Source organism: Metopolophium dirhodum, chromosome 8, assembly GCF_019925205.1.
Source record: "Metopolophium dirhodum isolate CAU chromosome 8, ASM1992520v1, whole genome shotgun sequence".
Classification (NCBI taxonomy): domain Eukaryota; kingdom Metazoa; phylum Arthropoda; class Insecta; order Hemiptera; family Aphididae; genus Metopolophium; species Metopolophium dirhodum.
In genome coordinates, this window is record NC_083567.1 from 4171372 (window position 1) to 4189639 (window position 18268).

An 18268-nucleotide genomic window follows, 5' to 3' on the forward strand; every position below is an offset into this window, starting at 1 on the left:
TACTATACAGCAGAGCGACATCCACTTACTCGCTTTTTTTTTGTATATTGGTAGCCAACTGTTAATCGATCAAGCATTCATCAAATCGAACTTTCGCACATTGCCTACCAAGGTGGCTGAACTGCACTTATAACCTCTCAGCGGCGTGTCCGCAATCCTCCGCTGCAGGTATCTGCCTACTTGATATGCTGTCGCAAATTGTCCGCGACCCGACGTAGATAGAACATTTAAAACAAGGTTTTTCAAAAGTAGTTCATACTTCATAGTACTTTAAACAGAAAATTCAAAAAAAAAATTATAGGTAAGTATAGTTTTTTTTATAGATATTTTATCAAATTTGGACAAAATTAAATACTTAAACGAAGAATAATGGTGTTAGTTATTTTGTTGTAATTTAAAAATATTATTTGGGGGCACTAGAAACTTCTAAAGTAAATTATTATGTATTTATATTTTATACACACAATGATGAATTTAAATGATATTTTTTTGGAAAAAATTAATCAACCTACTGTATTAATGTATTACTTATATTTAATAGTAAAAAATTACTTTAATAGCAATAGTATCATAAAATATACTTATTAATAGAGGCTGAAAGACCGTCTTTGCTCAAATTCATTTTTTGTACACAATGCTTTAATGTCATTGAATTTAAATTTAACACATCCATTACACTATTACAGTGACCCGTAAGACACCATGTTATGTACAGCAGAACAGTACATACATATCCATCCTTTTTTTTAAACTTATAATAAATAAGCTGCTTTTTTGAATTAAAAATAGGTGGAAATTACTACATATAGATTTATTAATAGTTTTCAACAAAATTAAAATTTTAATTAGGTACCTACTTATATACATAATGAAATGTTGTATTTATTTATTATTGAATAATTAATAATAAATATGAATATAATAATAATCAGAGTAACAGAACATAAAAAAAATTTTAAAAACTTGATCTACATAACAAAATTAAATTTATGCGCTTCCTTGCGTTTTTCAATACGATCTTCTTGTAATTCTTTAAAGTGCAGCACTCCAATTGTAACTAAAATAAGTAGGCATGTTCCAGCAAGGGCAGCTGCACTTCGAAATATTAAACGGCTTGGCGTCAGAAATAGTTTAGCATTCCATCTACTTGAATCATTTATTGAATTTAGAATTACAACCATTTGGGAATTTGGAATAATTTGTGTCCAAGAACGAGTTTCATTTAAAATCGATACAGTAAGTTCATCGACAAAGTTAGGAGTACGCCCAAGTCCAAATATCGTGTATGGCAAGTAAAGAGAATAATATGCAGACTGGGGTAACTGTGTAGCTATACCTTGACGTGGATACCCATCTTGTGTGGTAGTCACATAACTAACTTTTGGTCCAGGCAAGTTAGCACCAAATGTACGAGATTTTTTCCCTAATCGATTAGGTAACATTTCATACTGGCTATTTGTCAAACCACTGACAACCATTACCTACAATTAATAACACAATATGATAAGCAAACTATAAAAATGTTTTTAAAAATATATACTTACTTTCAAAAAATTTGCATCGTAGTCCAAACTGTTCTTAAAAGCTGACATATTGTACTCTCCGTTATCCCCACTAAACAACAACACGTCCAGTATACCATTTTGAAAAAAATCATAAAATGCTCCCATAATGTTGTTATTGTTACCATTCATTGCCTGAAGTAAATCCCATCGAATAACAAAAGTTCTGTCAAACCCTTCACAATCTGTCGTACAAGCAACGTTTTCCATTAAAATTACTTTTGTTTTTTTTGAATTGCCACCAAGACATAATGTGCACAATAAATCGGGGTAGCCATCCATATTGAAATCACCAGGCCGCACTGTGATTGTTTCTAGGTATGGTACATTAGGCATTGGTGGTACAAATCCCCAAACACTGTTACCATTATAGAAATTTATGTTCAAATCATACCAACGAGTTGAATCATAAAAATAAATAGCGCTGCTGATACATTTTGTATCAAAACAAACAGGCACGATATGATCCATGCGTCCTTTAAGTTGTAAATCCATGAAAGCTGTCTGACCAACATTTTTAACCTTTAAATTGTCAGGAAATGAGATAGTTTGGTTAAAAATAAATGCACTAACTTCAGAATCAGAAAGCCACACTTCATATCCTTTTGTAGTCGTTAAATATAAATCAGGTGCAACATCTGAAAATAAGTTTATAAATAAGACGTATTAGTACAAATTAGGAAACAATGTTCAAATTAAGTAGAAGAGCATAAGGACAGGAAATAAAATTATTTTTTATTCAAAAAATACATAAAACCATTTTTTTTACATTAATTTTGTCAAACACACTCAAGGCCAAAACCACCCCTAGCACGCAACTGCAATTAAGACAATTTTACACATTACACATTCGGTGGTTTAATAGGTAAAAATATTATTATTTTCAAAACTAACCTCCGCCTATGTCTACAAATCCGTGTGATTGGGGAATTCTTATCTCTTCAGATTTATTGTTTTCCATTGCCATTTCTGTAAAGTTTCCAGTTGAATCGAATAGCCAAAACATTCTTTGTGCTGTACCATTTGACATTCTTTTGACCCCAAATAAATCTACTATCATATTATTATCATAGTTAATAACCAAAGGTTGATCAATGATAGTGAAAAGCGGTTTATTTTCATTTGGACATGTCAACACATTTAATCGTCCCCACAGTATATGTACATCCAAATCATTATCCTGTTTATTTGCTGGAAGTAAATTTAAAATCCTACTTAATGTAACTGTTATGGGTTTTTTTACAGTAACCAGTAAATCCATAAAAGCATCGCCATTGAAGTCTCCGGGCACCACCGATGTAATTTGGTGTTTATAAAACTTGCATTTTGTTTGTGTACCAGGCTTTAAAAAAGGTTCAACACTGGAACCAAACATAATTTCAATAGATCGACCTTGATCTTTTAGTACAAACATATCAGTAAGTTCATCAGAATCGAAATCTCCAAATGCAGCGGGTTGTCCTTGAGTATGATGTCCAAACACGAAATATGTGATGTCAATAGAGACACATGTATGACTTACAGCCGCTAATAAAAATATCTGAAAACAAATTTATAATAAATTATAAAATTAAATTGTTATAGCAATTATAACGTAATGGTTAAAATCCTCGGTAGAATCAATATGTTATGTATAATATTATAATTTATATTACTTAAAGTGTACCTATAAAACAATGCATATTTAAAATGTAAAGCTAACAATAGGGATAAAAAAAAATATAAATGTTAAGAAATAACACTAAGAACCTACCTATATAAATACATACATTTAAACTATGATATAGCCATATATGTACAAGAAATAAATACGCCATGCTCGTGTTTATTGTCACTGTTCTATTTATATTGATATATGCTTGTAAGTTCATAACATGACAAATTTACGTTCAGTATTTATAGTTCTGTCAGTTTTAATACTAGAGTAAATTGAAATATGACTGAACTCAAAGGTAACTATTATAATATTATCATCAGTGTTTTTTTAGATATTTTAAATTGATTACCTATTGTATTTTAATAAATACCTGTATTATAAATAGATAGATAAATAGTTTGGAAAAAACAATTAATACATTTTATTTCATAGGTACATCAATCGTCTGCATACCTTCTTTAATCTAAAGCTTGTATTGAAGGTTTTGAGTTATTAAAATAAATAAAATAATAATTACCATAAATACTTAATAAATATACTAAAAACATATGCCATACATACTTAGGAAAAGACTAAAAACAAAAAAAGTACAAGTAAAAAGAAAGATTTAAAAAAATACAATATTCTAGAAATTCATAATAAATGAATCTTCCTTATTATTGAACATTTAAAATGATTATAACTAGTGAACTACTTTATATTTATTTCTATCTGTCTACAAAGCGAAATTGCGTGATTTAAGCCACTTTTATTTCCAAAATTTTTTTTTACAAATAGGTACAATGGCGTTCATATATTATTTTAAATCTAGTATTATAATTTATAATTATGGCTAGGTACATTATATTGGTAAATTAATTTTATAGTTAAAAGTTTATAGAAAAGTACACTTAGTGAAGAGTTTATCAAAGTTTAAGAAATATTTTATAAATATATTTAGAACAAATAAGAATTGGCACTTTTAAAATAAATTTAATAATCTTATTCATATAGTTGATTTTAATTTGCTCGAGTGGATATCAAAAGAAACCCCCTCCCCTATATACCATGTAATTATTGATTGAAATAAGAAAATATAAATAATTTTAAGTTGCTGCGCTTGTCGAGAATAAAATCGAGAGTTAAAATTAATCTTAAACATAAAAGAATTTACGACTTAAATTCATAACATAATCTAAATGTAAATTCCATTTTAATTGGGAATCCCGAATCAGTATAATATATTCCTAAATATTTGATGAATTATACTATTTCTATATAAGTTCAAGGGCAATTAGTGGAAGCACCTATTACTTAGACAGGAAGCATTAGGGCCGCTTGGATGCCATTTTTTATCATGAGTTTATTTTGAATATTAATGATTATATGTTTAGTTTTATTTAAATTTAACTCTAGATAAATATTAATGAACCATGATGTTACAATATTAAATATTTTATTAGCTTCAGAATGTAGTTTTTCAACACTTTTTTAATGAATAAGAATAACAGTATCATCTACAGAGAAATTTATTTTTGTATCAACAAAATAGATAAGTACTAAGCAAACCGTTTTATGTATAAAATAAAGAAGTCCTTAGCACTTTTTGTTTAAATAAATATAAATATTTGTTTTACTTTTAAAACTGACAATAAATAGCTTAGGAGGTTAGGTTAGGTTGGAAATTATAAACTAAATTTAGTACATATTTATTTAATTGATCAAGTATAATATTTACATCAAGCATACCAATATATTATGTACCTACTGAGCATTCACAAATATATTAGTTATTGATATCTATATGCAATTGTATTCAGCCATTTAGGTACAGTTTAAATAGGCATAATTATTGTGATACTTACCGCAAATGCACTCATGACGTCTTCGGTGAATGTATATAAGTGACAAATTCACAAAATATCGTTTTTACATAATATAATCAGTAATTAAGTGACTAATGCAAGGTGGATAAATGGACTTATGTATTACCTACTGTACGAATGTATTACAAATGTACTATTACCATAGACCTATTAATATGAATAGGTCCATAATTACCTATTAAAATATTACATTTAACGCGAAGCTCGACACTAACATAGATCTATTAAATAGTAATAGTCCATGGTAATAGACCTCTATGGATGTCGGGGGTCAGACGTAAGTGCGCTGTTCGGGTGTTCCAATCAATATCTACTCACGGAATAACGTCATATTTTTTATAAAAAAAACTTTTTGTCAAATCTGATAATTATTACGTTATTACCAGTTTGGTTGGAGAATGATGTTCAAATGTCCAATACATTTATGACAGCGTGGACGACGTTCAAGAACGTTATTCAGTCTTCAGTGATATACCTATAAGACAGTGTAGGTAGGTATAATAAGCGTATAGAACAATAAGGGACAAAGCTTCGTTGGTCAAAAATATCTTGGCGAAATTGTATAGAAAACCCGACTAATTACCGATAACGGATAACCTATGTATAATAATATGAAATGTATTAGTTTCTTCGCTTATATTCTGACGTGTGTGTGTGTGTGACTATTGTGTGTGCGACATACATGTTTTTTATAATCTCTTGTTAAGTTGTGTTACTCGTAAACTATTTAAAAAAAAAGTTTAATTAAATTATAACGTTGCAGTTTTATTTAATTATAATATTTAAGTATGCAGGAAAAATTTAAAGCAGCAACCGAAAAATGTATAAACAATAATATTATGTAGTATTACTGGGTTATTGTGACATTGTGTAATAATTTTTATAGTTTTACAGTTTAATTCAATATACAATTAGGATGAGATTATATAATACTAATTGAATCTGTCATTCCAAAAACGACATACCTAAGGCACCGCCGTTTTTACAAAAATAAATTTTTGTCAAACTTGATTATTTACATAGGTAGTACACATATATTCTGTGTAAAAAAAAACATTTGTCAGACTCATATTAAAATGAAAATATTGTTTTAAAGAAACTAGAATCGCTGCAAAAACATCATAAATCAATGACTTGTATAACTAAGTTATTATAAGTGGCTTGTGTAGAATTTTAATTTATGACTCGTGTTGTTTTTGAAATGACCGATTCAATTACATAAAAATAAATGTACTTACACACATGAAAAAAACAAACACACATCATTGTAAAATCAATACATTTATCGCTCCACTCCGGTATTTAATATGTTTTCCAAAATCAGTGTAGTCACAAATTAAGATTGGGATCAGAAAAAAATGTAATTATTGGTTTCTATTATTGTTTTGTTTTTTAAATAGTTCTTGTGACTTGTCATTCAAAAAAAGTTTTTAATATAAATAATGTGACATTTGTGTGATATTAACTATAATTTATTTTAATTTATACTGATTTAACAGTGAGAGTTCAAATCATCTGTTAAAATTTAAAAGTTTTTTTTTCGTATAATTTGTTTATTATATTGAGAATAGTAGAAGTGTTGATCAAAAATTACTATATTTTTAAAATTCTAGCTATTAGTTGAGACTGGATTTAATATGAAAATGTATTTCAGTTATTTATATGTTGTTTATTATTTTCCTAAATAAACGTGTATTTTTGAAGTGTATACTAAATTGACGTATGGACATATGGAGAGTTAAAAATTTAGACCGAATGGCTCTTATTTTAACTACTTCCCAACTTCCTGGTACCCTGTTGGGTGGCAACAATGCTCTATGGCTTTTGGCATATGAAAGATTATTGTAGGTAAGAATACCTAACTATATACTGTTTACTGACCTCCAATCAAACAACAACAATCAACATAATTCTTAAAGGAAATTCAATAGTATAGCCTAATATAAACACAACCTGTACTGCGAACTATTAGACCCAAAACAATTCGTTGGGAAACAAATAACCCCCGGCAGGACACAGTAGTGGACGAGGAAAAGAGGGTGATCTACCACCATATTGTGTCCCTCTTGCTAAAGAACCAATATAGCATTAACAACTGCGACGTCGTGGGTTTATGGTTCGGTGTCCGAGGAACCGCATCTTGTTTTCTGAGAAAATTTTTCAAGACCCACACGGAAAAAAATGTGCACGGATTAAACATCTATGATCTATACTGAAAATATGTTTGTCCATTCTGAAGGATACACTCAATATTATAAACTATCACTTACATTCGTAGGACTTCCCATCTCTGGCACATATTCTGTAATAGATTGTAATATTTTCTTTTTATCTTTTGTTTTTAAATCTTCATCAATTCTATCTAGTAGATACTTTATCTTTTTTATAATAATTGTATTTATATTTGTATAACTTTTTACTATATAAAACTAATTTTAAGATTTTGCAACAATCCTATGTATACCAATATTTAATAAGTTCACTATGTCTTTTGGCAACCCACAAGGTGGACTGTCCGCTTAATAAAGTTGTTATATAAATATAAAGTAAACTATAATGGCCTAGTAGCCGATCGATGAAATTGAGAAAAATAAAAAAAATTCAAGTCTGGATTTTTGAAGATATCGGATACATCATAGAATATAGATGTACCTACATATAAATAATACTAGCTGTATAACCCGACGGCCAACTTCATCCGGAAAAATTAACAAATAAAAATACTAAAATATAGTAATATAATAAACTAATAAAGTACTTAAATATAGGAGTATCTCGGCGGTTAGTGTACCTCAGTTCACGGGATAATCGACGTCTGTTTACGCCTTGATTTGTGAAATAATTCAACATACATAGATGGGCAATAATTGCAAGTCGCGGATTATATTTAGCACTTGCTATATTTCTTAACGTGGTACAAACAAATCTCTAAACTTTTCTGATTTGTCTGAAAACGATATCTGAGATTTTTGTCAAAATCAGTCTAGTAGTTTTTGAGTAAGTACCTATATATAAGCTAAAAACACACATTTTGTTTAAAGAAATAGTTTCTTTGTATTCGGCAACTATACTACATATATACTTTTTAATGTTTATAAGTCATAACTAGATATGGAATCAATACATATTATAATGAAAACTATAAACCAAACATGTTCTTATATAGGTACAATAATGGTTGAGTGGATCCGAGATATACTATTGGGCAGAAGATTAAAAATAATTGAAAGTGCAGTGGATAAAATCATAAATAGATAAGTATAGCACTTACTCTTATATATTAATGCAATATACATTTTAAACTGTTATAGATGACTCATAATGTTCTTATAATGTATAGTGTTCTTAATTATAGTTATTAAATAAATCACATCTAAAACAATCTTAGGAAAAACATTATCATTAAACAAATATATTTATTTATATAGGTAATTACTACCTATTTTAGCATTTAAAATATTTATCTTTATAGATAAGATGGAAAGTTATACTTTTCAAGACCATCATAATTTATCAAAAACATTTTAAGTACCTATAGAGTTACCTACGGGTATTTAAAATATGTGGATAATCATAGAATTAATAAATTATTATTTAAATTTTAGATGGTTTTGAATCTTTCATATTATGTAAATCGGGATTACTTGGTAATCAGAGAACGAATTTGTAAGCATATTTGATAGAATTTAACGGCATACCCCTATAATCTTGATTCTTTTTAGATGATTAAGTACCTACATACCTATAGTTGTTGGTTCAAAATAATCGAAACTGCGCCGAATAACTGCAACTAATCAAAATAGCTTAGGAAAAGTTTAAACTGATACAAATCAATATTGTATTTTTAATTTTCATTAATGTATCTGTTATCCGCCATTTAATGGTTTATTGACTATAGGTGTTTCGTGTCTTAATATTTAAGTTAAATTTACCAATCTTAGTATACGCCACAGGATAAGTACCTACTCACCAGTGGCGTAGCCAGGATTTTTTTTGGCGGGGGCTGATCAACTTTTACACTTTTACACATTAAATGCGTACTAGCACAGATAGATGTGCTGAAAAGTGTTAATACTTATGGCACATTTTTAAATATTTTAAATACAATTTAAGACTTTTTGAGCGACTATCATAGACTATTAGAATAATTTTTAAATTTTCTCAACATTTCGGGGGGGGGGGGGGGATACGCTACTGCTACTCATTAAATATTGTGAAATGATTTAAGTATATAGGTATTCGGAAACCTATCTTCTTTAACTACACTTAAAAATTTCAAAGTTTAGAATTTTAATATATATACATAATTTAAACATAATATTGGGGTGAGCACGCTTAAAAATCAGCCTGTATGGCTAGGTATGTAGGTTAGGTTATAGGCTAGGTATATAGGTACCAGCTGTACTTGTGGACATAATATACAAGACACGAGTATTGAAGTATAGGTAGGTACTATAAAGTATAAACAAGCATCGTATTATTTGATATATCTATAACCAATATAATGTATACACACTAATACACTATACACAATAGACATATAACCTGCGTATGTACCTTACATTTGGTATATGAATTAAATGCGTTGGATAAACCCCCACTTTGAGTGTTGTCTCAACATAAAAAATTGAGTGCTCGGGTGCTCCACAATATTTATAAACGACAACCTCACCGTGGGTTATCGCAGTAGGTAATTGTACCAAAAACCACTTGCACTGAAATTAAAGTTTTCTCGTGCTAGTCATTATTGTATACGTTACTAATATACCGAGACACAATGGTGATTTTCGTGTTAACTGTAGTAGGATTAATGTTTGCTGCAAGTGCAGTGAACGCCGAAGAAGTCACCGACTTTCGCATGTGCCGGAGTGAGTATGGAATTGATACTCGCATTGGTTATAACTTATAACTTATAAGTTATAAATTATATTATTATGTCGATCGAATATTTCTCCGTTTTTAACTTTTAAGCGGAACACTAAATGCGTTGATTTTACGGTTTTGTGTTTTTTTAAATTGTTATTTGAGTCAGGGTACACATAAAATAATAGAAAAAATTCTTCGATTTTCAGTGTTGATGTTAGTTTCTGGTAACAAAATGGATCTAGTTGAAACTTTCGAGAGCTTTGAAAAAATTCCCAGTAGTTTCCAAAACAAAAAAAAAAGAAGAAAAACAGGAAATTATACGCAAAACTAGTTTTTGAAAATTTAATCGATCTTGTTTTTTTGTGGTAGGTAACTCAAAAACGAATAGCTTTAGATAAGTAGGTACTTTTAGTTTCCACCAATGACTATACCTATGACAATTTTCCATATAAGACCTAATTTTAAAATATTTTAACTCTTTTTAAGCTATTTATTTAAAATTTTAACTTTTATTTTGTTTGTTTCTAAAAATGTCGATTACAATTTCTAATGAGGAATATAAATTGTTGTTATTTTGTTGTGATTTAAAAATATTATTTTCGTGGGTACTTGAAACGTAGTATATTATATTATTATATTTTATACACACAATGACATTTTTAAATGTAATGTTTATAGCAAACATTTTTTTATTTACTCTATCTATTCCTAATAGTAAAATAAATGACTTTAGTAGTTTAATAGCAATAATATCATAAAATATATATACTTAGTTGTATTGGTCTTCACTCAGATTCGTTTTTCGTATACAATGATTTTATATAATTAAATTCATATTTAAGTATTTAACACATCTATTACAGTGGATGTTCTACTGTACAGCAGAAGCGTAGAGCGGTACCCACTTGCACACCTTTTTTTTTATTATACTTACTGTTTCACTGTTTATATTTTCTTTTTTCAGATGCTAGATGTGAAGTATATGATGTGTTTATTGATCCATGTCCCGAAGCTTTAGACCACGAACCATGTCAAGTACAACAAAACAGTAGCGCGTCTATCACATTTAAATATATAGCTAGTATGTATATAAATATTCTTCAATACGTCTAGTAAAAGTTAACGGTATAATAACACAATAATAATAAAACACCGAAAAAATCGTTATAATATTATATAGGTGTAATAACTAATATTATTCATATAAAACACCAGGAAACGCATAAGTCGCGTAGGTATACCTATGGTTGATAGCCGAAATCAACAGTGCATTCACCGTGCAGCATGCACAATGCTCATAACACATTGAACGCATATTTCTAATAAAAGTGAATTATCTTATAAACATAAGATAATAAGACGCGCAGGTCTCCTATATTACAGTGACAACTGACAATAGCATGTAATGTTTATCAAAATATTTTTAAAATTATGTATCGGAATAGTAAATTTTAAATACTATACATTGCTTTTTTTTTTTCAATAAAAGTGAAATTGAAATCAATTGAAGTCCAAATTAAAATTAAATGATAAACGTACAGAAAAAATTAAAAATTACTGAAGTATTTATAAAAAAAAATCTTGCTTTAACAACTATACCTCTCGTGCTCATATACTCAATGATAAATTTTGCGTCGAATAATAAGTTACGAACTCGTAAATTATATGCAAATTCTTAGTTTTTGTTTATCGTCGTAAATACCTATAGGGACTCTACAAGTTGGAATAGTATAGGCTATACATAGATATATAATAGATAAATAATATTATTATAGTCATTATATAAGACACATTCATATTTCATGTAATATATTAATTATTATAATATACCTTAATAACTACGCATGGTACCTAATTACTTTACATGTTTCAATTTTCAGTGTCTCCCATAAAAAAAAAAATAATAATGATCCTTATTTACGGAAATCAATCCCAATTTACAATATAATACATACATTGACACTATGACAGTACCCATACGGCTATACCTATCTATATTCATACAAATTTGGCAGTACATACGAACTACCTTAATAATTTATAATACAACACAGTTAATATAACATGGCATAATAAAAATAAACCTAGTAATAATGTAATATAATAAATAATAATGAATAAAACCTTAATACCTAACTATATAAATAAAAATAAAAACAATTTAAGTTATATATATAAGTTATCATTGAAAAAAAAAATAAAATCCAACATATTTATTAGTACCTCCTAAAGCTATTGATTTATTACATGGATAATTCATTATGTATAATTTTTATTATATTCTTTAATATTTTAATTTAATTATTATTTTTTATGATTCAAAATCAAACATACCTACCGAATTAGTACTTATATAATTGAAATATCTTCTCCGACGTTTTAAAATCTGACAGCGTTGAAAATATAAAATATGAAAACAGAAAAATAGCACTTTAGTATACACACTAACTCAAACAAACTACACTCAAGTAAAATATTTGATCCAAAATTTATTTAAAATAAAAACACTCACCGTAAAATAAATACACTCTTTGCTGATCGCTCAGTTCAGACTCTACAAAATAAAATATAACAAAGATAGTTAAAATTATAACGATAAATTTGGTTAGGTATACCTAATTAATTGATTTGTTACTGAAGTAAGTAGGTACATCATATTCATTAAGTTAAGAATATATCGGGGGCCGTGGAGCTGTAATGCAAATCGCGGTTTTTTCCCCGGTCATCGATAATACGGAAACAAAAAAAAGTTAAAAATATATCTAATAATGATTGTGCATACAAATGTTTTATTAACAAAAATGATATAAATAGTACCATATACAAATTACTTACATATTATATTCACCACGTACGCGATTTTTTTTGTGTTAAAACTAAAAGCTTTCACTCTTAACTATACTATAGGGCTATCAATATATCATGTTGATATAAACCAAAGAGTTTAATACTAATGGAATATTTAATTGAATAAACAAAGAGTTAAGTTTAAAGTTACATTGTTGAACTGTAATGTTTAAACATAAAAAAATGCACTTTAAGATCACAAGTGGGTTGCGGCTATTGTGTTATTACTTATTACTAATTAGTCATTATAAATAAAGCTAAATAAATCAAATATATTGTATTGTATTATACCTATTATTTGTATAAGTTAATTTTTAAATTGTATTATTTATTTGCTTCTACGCTTGATGGCAATTTTACAAAGATAGGTAAATATAAATATTGGTAAGTGTTAAAGATAGCATACTAAAATATATGATTATGTATTAATTTGTTGTGTTGCAAAGTATACTTATTAGTTATTATCAAAAGTGCAGTTATATTGTTTTAATACCTTCAAATATCTATAAATTTTGTTCACCCAGAAAAATGTTTATATAATAAAGTATTATTAAAGGTCGTTCTATTTATAATAATTAACAATAAATAGGTAGGTAGGTAGGTACTTGAATTGAATTGAATAGCAATTAATTTCAAAATCGGTTAAAGAGTAGATCATCTCGAATGGGTAATGCCTAAATCACAAATTAATCATTTATTAAATACGAATACTCGCTGATTAGATATAGGTACCTATAGTTATTATCATTTTAATTAATTCTAAATGGATTTTAATTAATAGTTAAACAATTAATATAACTTAATAAATAACATCTTAAATATTGAACTGTCATAAAGTATCTATTATTTTTTATTCAAGTCCTTCCTTGAGTCTGTGAGTTATAAGTACTACTTATAGAATAATATTTAGCGTTAGGTAAATTCACTCTGCTATGGGTAGGTTTCGAGCGTACCTAGTCGTTGAGTAAGTCTCTGAATAATTGTGTAATGTGTAACGTGCATTTGAATTCAACGATGAATATACAAAAAAAATAATTTTGAGCAGAAGTTGTAGTTTATAAATTTATATCTAATAATTTATTACACTTAGGTACACACATTTTGAAACTTTCCAGCGCTAGAACACAGCTATTATAAGTTGATAATTCGCATCGTTTATTTATTTCTTACTAAAGTCTAAAATACTTATAAAGTTCCTTTTTTTTTCTGAATTATCAAGGACCGGGGAGAGAACCACGATTTGCATTACAGCTCCCCGGCCCCCATCGTTTATTGACAAAAACAACTAGTTATGTCAATTACATCTATAGCCTATGCCCCACGACCTGGCAGGCGGACGGCCTGGGGGTGGGAGGGGGTGGTGGCTTACTGTCAGAAAAAGATCTGACAAATTAAATAGCTTTTGTTATTTTTTAATTTAGTTCTTTAAAATTATTTTAAGATGCCCGGCATAGTAAATTTTATTTATTTTTTAATACTGACTAAAAAATTTAATTCTGATATATAAAAATTCAAAATAGCCAATTCGTAAATAATGTTTTTAGAAAAATGTTGATCTGGTTTATATTTTCCAATTTTTTGAAATCTCATTATTTAGTAAAGTTGATCCAGTCGTAAAAAATATTTTAACTTAAAAAATAAACTTTTTTTAAAATATTTTAGGAGCATTTTTAAATACCTCGATGTTCTTGTAAAATATAAATATATATATATTTTTAAAGTTATTACTTTTCAAATTAATGAGTCTTAAAAATGTTCTATTGCGCGTGTATAGCGCAATAGTCAATACATTATATATAAAAAAAATGTTTAATTATTGATTAGAACAAAAGTTATTTCTGACAGGTCTTTCTGTTACACTCCGTATTTTATCTATATAGGCACATATATCTTAATACAAATCTAATATCGTTCATATATGGTATATACCATATAATATTCTACCTATATAGACGATATTAGATGACCACCCGACTACGCCATAAACACGACGATTGGATGCATGCTTTTATATCATAATATGTCCGATTACCAAAGGCCACCAATAACCATTTATATAGAAAAAAGTAGATTCTAATTATTACGATGACTATTATAAAATGTAGCCTGCTATGGTAACCATTTATAAACAAAACAAAATTTTCAATTTCCATTGCGGATCTCAAAATCCATGCGTGAGCACCTTTTTAAAGTGTGAATTTTGGAATATCTTTTCTTAGTGCACCCTTACATGTTGGTACGAAGGTACCATGCAAATTTCAAATCTTAACCATCATAGTTTAGGCTCTATATTGATCAATCAGTTAGTGAAGACACGTCAAATTATATATATAATAATATATATTATATTATGTAGACTATACTATTATCTGTTGACTATTGCCTATTACTTATGAATTATATAGCATAAATAACTTGTACCTTGAGTCAAGCCTTCCTTTTTGATAACTTCTTAATTATAAAATAATTTATTACATAATCAAAATTCATATTTTTAATTATATACTTACATTAAATAATGGAAAAATTATATAAATTAATTAAAGATAAAAAAGGTATTTTTACTTAATTTTAGCATGTAAATAATATTAATACGTAGTTCTTATCTATATTCTATATAGATATCAGATTAGAAAAATAAGGCTTAACTGCTATAGTGGGTATCAATAATTTGAATTACAATAGCACAGTATTCGATGATATTATGTTTCAATAAAATAGAAATATATATATATATAGGTATAGGTAGGTATTTAACGTATACTGCAGTCTGCAACACACATTCAACACACTAAAAATTACTTTATCCTATCTATATAAGCTGTACACTGTAAATCGGTTTTTTATATACAATTTTCCCCACATAATAATATAATAATGTTCAAACAAACACATTCAAATACAATCAGTAAAACTGTAAAAGGCTAAACACTAAATACAATTAATAAACAACTATTACATAAATACAATTTAACAAATGGAATTTTAGAATTCGAAACTGACAAAATCCTTCCTTAATACCAATAACATAGCATAATAGCATCAATGCGAACAACTACATTTATTGTCGACATACATTTTGATTAGTATTTGAATCATAAGAGAATATTTACAAAGCTGCAATAGAAATAATTTTACCTAATTATAAAACTATTATTTGGAAAAAATTTCTCAAAAAAATTATAATATCCATAATTAAAATATAATATGACTTATTATTGTCGTATAATAATATAATAAACAGTGTTCATACGATGAAAAAAAGCTGAAAAAATATATAGTGACACAGTTTTCATTGAATAGCCATTTGAATAGGAAACGTACCTACTTGTAGTTATAATAGAACACGGTTGTATAATTATACGTACATCCGCCGACATTCCTCGTCTGCAGTATCCCCGGATGCGAATAAAAATGCTACAAGGAATTCGGATGGCGATGGGTTTGTTGTCTGGTTGGCGTATGTAAAACTTGTTAGGTATCTATAATTATAATATTATCACCTATACTAAACTATTACAAATTTACCGTCGTAAAAATTCTACAATCCAAACCAAAAATAGTTTAAATAGTTAGGTACCTAAACACTATATTATAATAATATTATAATAAATTCAGCTTCTGTAAATATGATTTTCTGTTAATTGGAACGTGATTTATCGAATATTAATACTAATATTATGTAAAATTTAGGTGGATACTTGATATTATAATTCTTAAATTAAAAATATAATGAAACCATTAATATAAAAGTTTAAAACTAGTAATACCTGAGTAGTAAACTATGTATAACAAATATAATATACTATTATAGTACCTAATAAACCATCATGTTTCACTTTTTACCGATAGTGTAATTAATATTTTTATTTAACGTAAACATAGTGAAAGATGACACTTTTTTTTAAACTATGTTTTACTTCTAGCCTCTAGGCTTATATTTAGTTAGTTATTAGAGTCAAAGTAAATATAAGTAAGTAATAAGTATGTTAGTATGTAAGTAAATATGATAATAATAATAAATAAACAATTATTATTTGGTATATTATTATTTATTAGTTTAGGTATTACTAATGAAATCGCTTATGCGTGGTTAGGTTATACTTACGTTACTTACTTGACTGACTTACTGACTTACGTTAGTTACTTTAAGTCCAGTACAAATATGATATTGTAAAATATTTATGAAAACAATAAATAATTAAAAAAACAAAAAAACTAAGATAGTAAAAACAACATTTACAGTACTACTTAAAAAACATTATTTATTTATTTGAGTAAATATTTTCTATATTTAGTTCGTTTTCATTTTATAACGTAATTTTTAAATGTTTATAGTTAAAAAATTGTAATTTATCTGAATCTAAGCCCATAGGTAATAGGTATACTATTAATCAACATAATATAATAGATTCATTTGTAATAACATATCGTTCTAGTTACCTTCAAATAACCTGTAATAAACTTAATAATATAATTAAACGCAATGGCGCAATAAAAGTTTAAAATTTGTTTTAGCTTGTTTTTGTTTAAGATTAAATTACGTTTTACATAAATGTTATTATATTATCTACCTATTTTAAACATTATAAATTAGAACTTATAATACTTTGAACACTCACAATAACCATAGTTTTATAGATCCAGATAAATACTCATAATATATTATATTACATTTTGTGATATTAAAATTTTTGACTTTTCTTTGCATTTAATAAAATTAAATAATTTAAAAATAAATTTCAGAATTCGGTTCGAAGAAACCAAAGACAAGACTATACGCTGAAACTCCTACGGGGGATTTGCCGTTTATGGACATGGACTCGAACGCATGCTTGTACACAGATTGTCCCATTGTGATGAACGTCGAACAGGATTGGCTGTACACTTTATACATAACCACGAAATATCCTAAGGACAGTTACACAGTTAAGTTGAAGTTCTGGGACGACGGACCTAAAGCCAGTAGGAAGGACGTATGCTGCTTTAAATTCGATATTAAGATCGTTTAACGGAAATGGAAAATACTCGCAACTACCTATACATATTATAATATATTGGAACCCATAATGACAATTATAATATAAATATAACACATCATTATTCGTTATATTATTTAATAATATAATATAACTTCAAAGATATACCTATATTACCTATAACTATTTATATACATAACTATCGTATAATAGTAATACAATATTATATATTAATATATTATACATATTATGTACTGTTGGCATTGTTATATTTTTATTTGATGTTTAACAGACTTTTTTTCTGGTGTGCAATTACAAAACAAAAATGAAACGTCCGTCTCTGTTTGTTCCATTAAGTACATCTCTCCGTTCGCAAACATGCACAGCACAGCACACACACGCACACACACACACACACACACACACACACACACACACACACACACACACACACACACACACACACACACACACACACGCTTGCATGTATAA

The 18268-nt window shown here is 27.6% G+C and overlaps 2 protein-coding genes across 2 annotated transcripts; one reads left to right on the forward strand and one right to left on the reverse strand.

Annotated features, from left to right (window-relative positions):
• Positions 1–731: 731 nt before the first annotated feature.
• LOC132949903 (T-cell immunomodulatory protein-like) lies at positions 732–12417 on the reverse strand. The gene is made up of 4 exons (XM_061021026.1): positions 12289–12417; positions 2457–3102; positions 1545–2200; positions 732–1481 (listed from the first exon to the last, which is right to left on the reverse strand). Exons 2-4 carry the CDS (start codon positions 2974–2976, stop codon positions 969–971), a joined length of 1689 nt encoding a protein of 562 aa, XP_060877009.1. The 5' UTR covers positions 2977–3102; positions 12289–12417; the 3' UTR covers positions 732–968.
• LOC132949906 (MD-2-related lipid-recognition protein-like) lies at positions 9753–18039 on the forward strand. Its single transcript, XM_061021030.1, has 3 exons — positions 9753–9952; positions 10915–11031; positions 17544–18039. Exons 1-3 carry the CDS (start codon positions 9862–9864, stop codon positions 17807–17809), a joined length of 474 nt encoding a protein of 157 aa, XP_060877013.1. The 5' UTR covers positions 9753–9861; the 3' UTR covers positions 17810–18039.
• Positions 18040–18268: the final 229 nt, after the last annotated feature.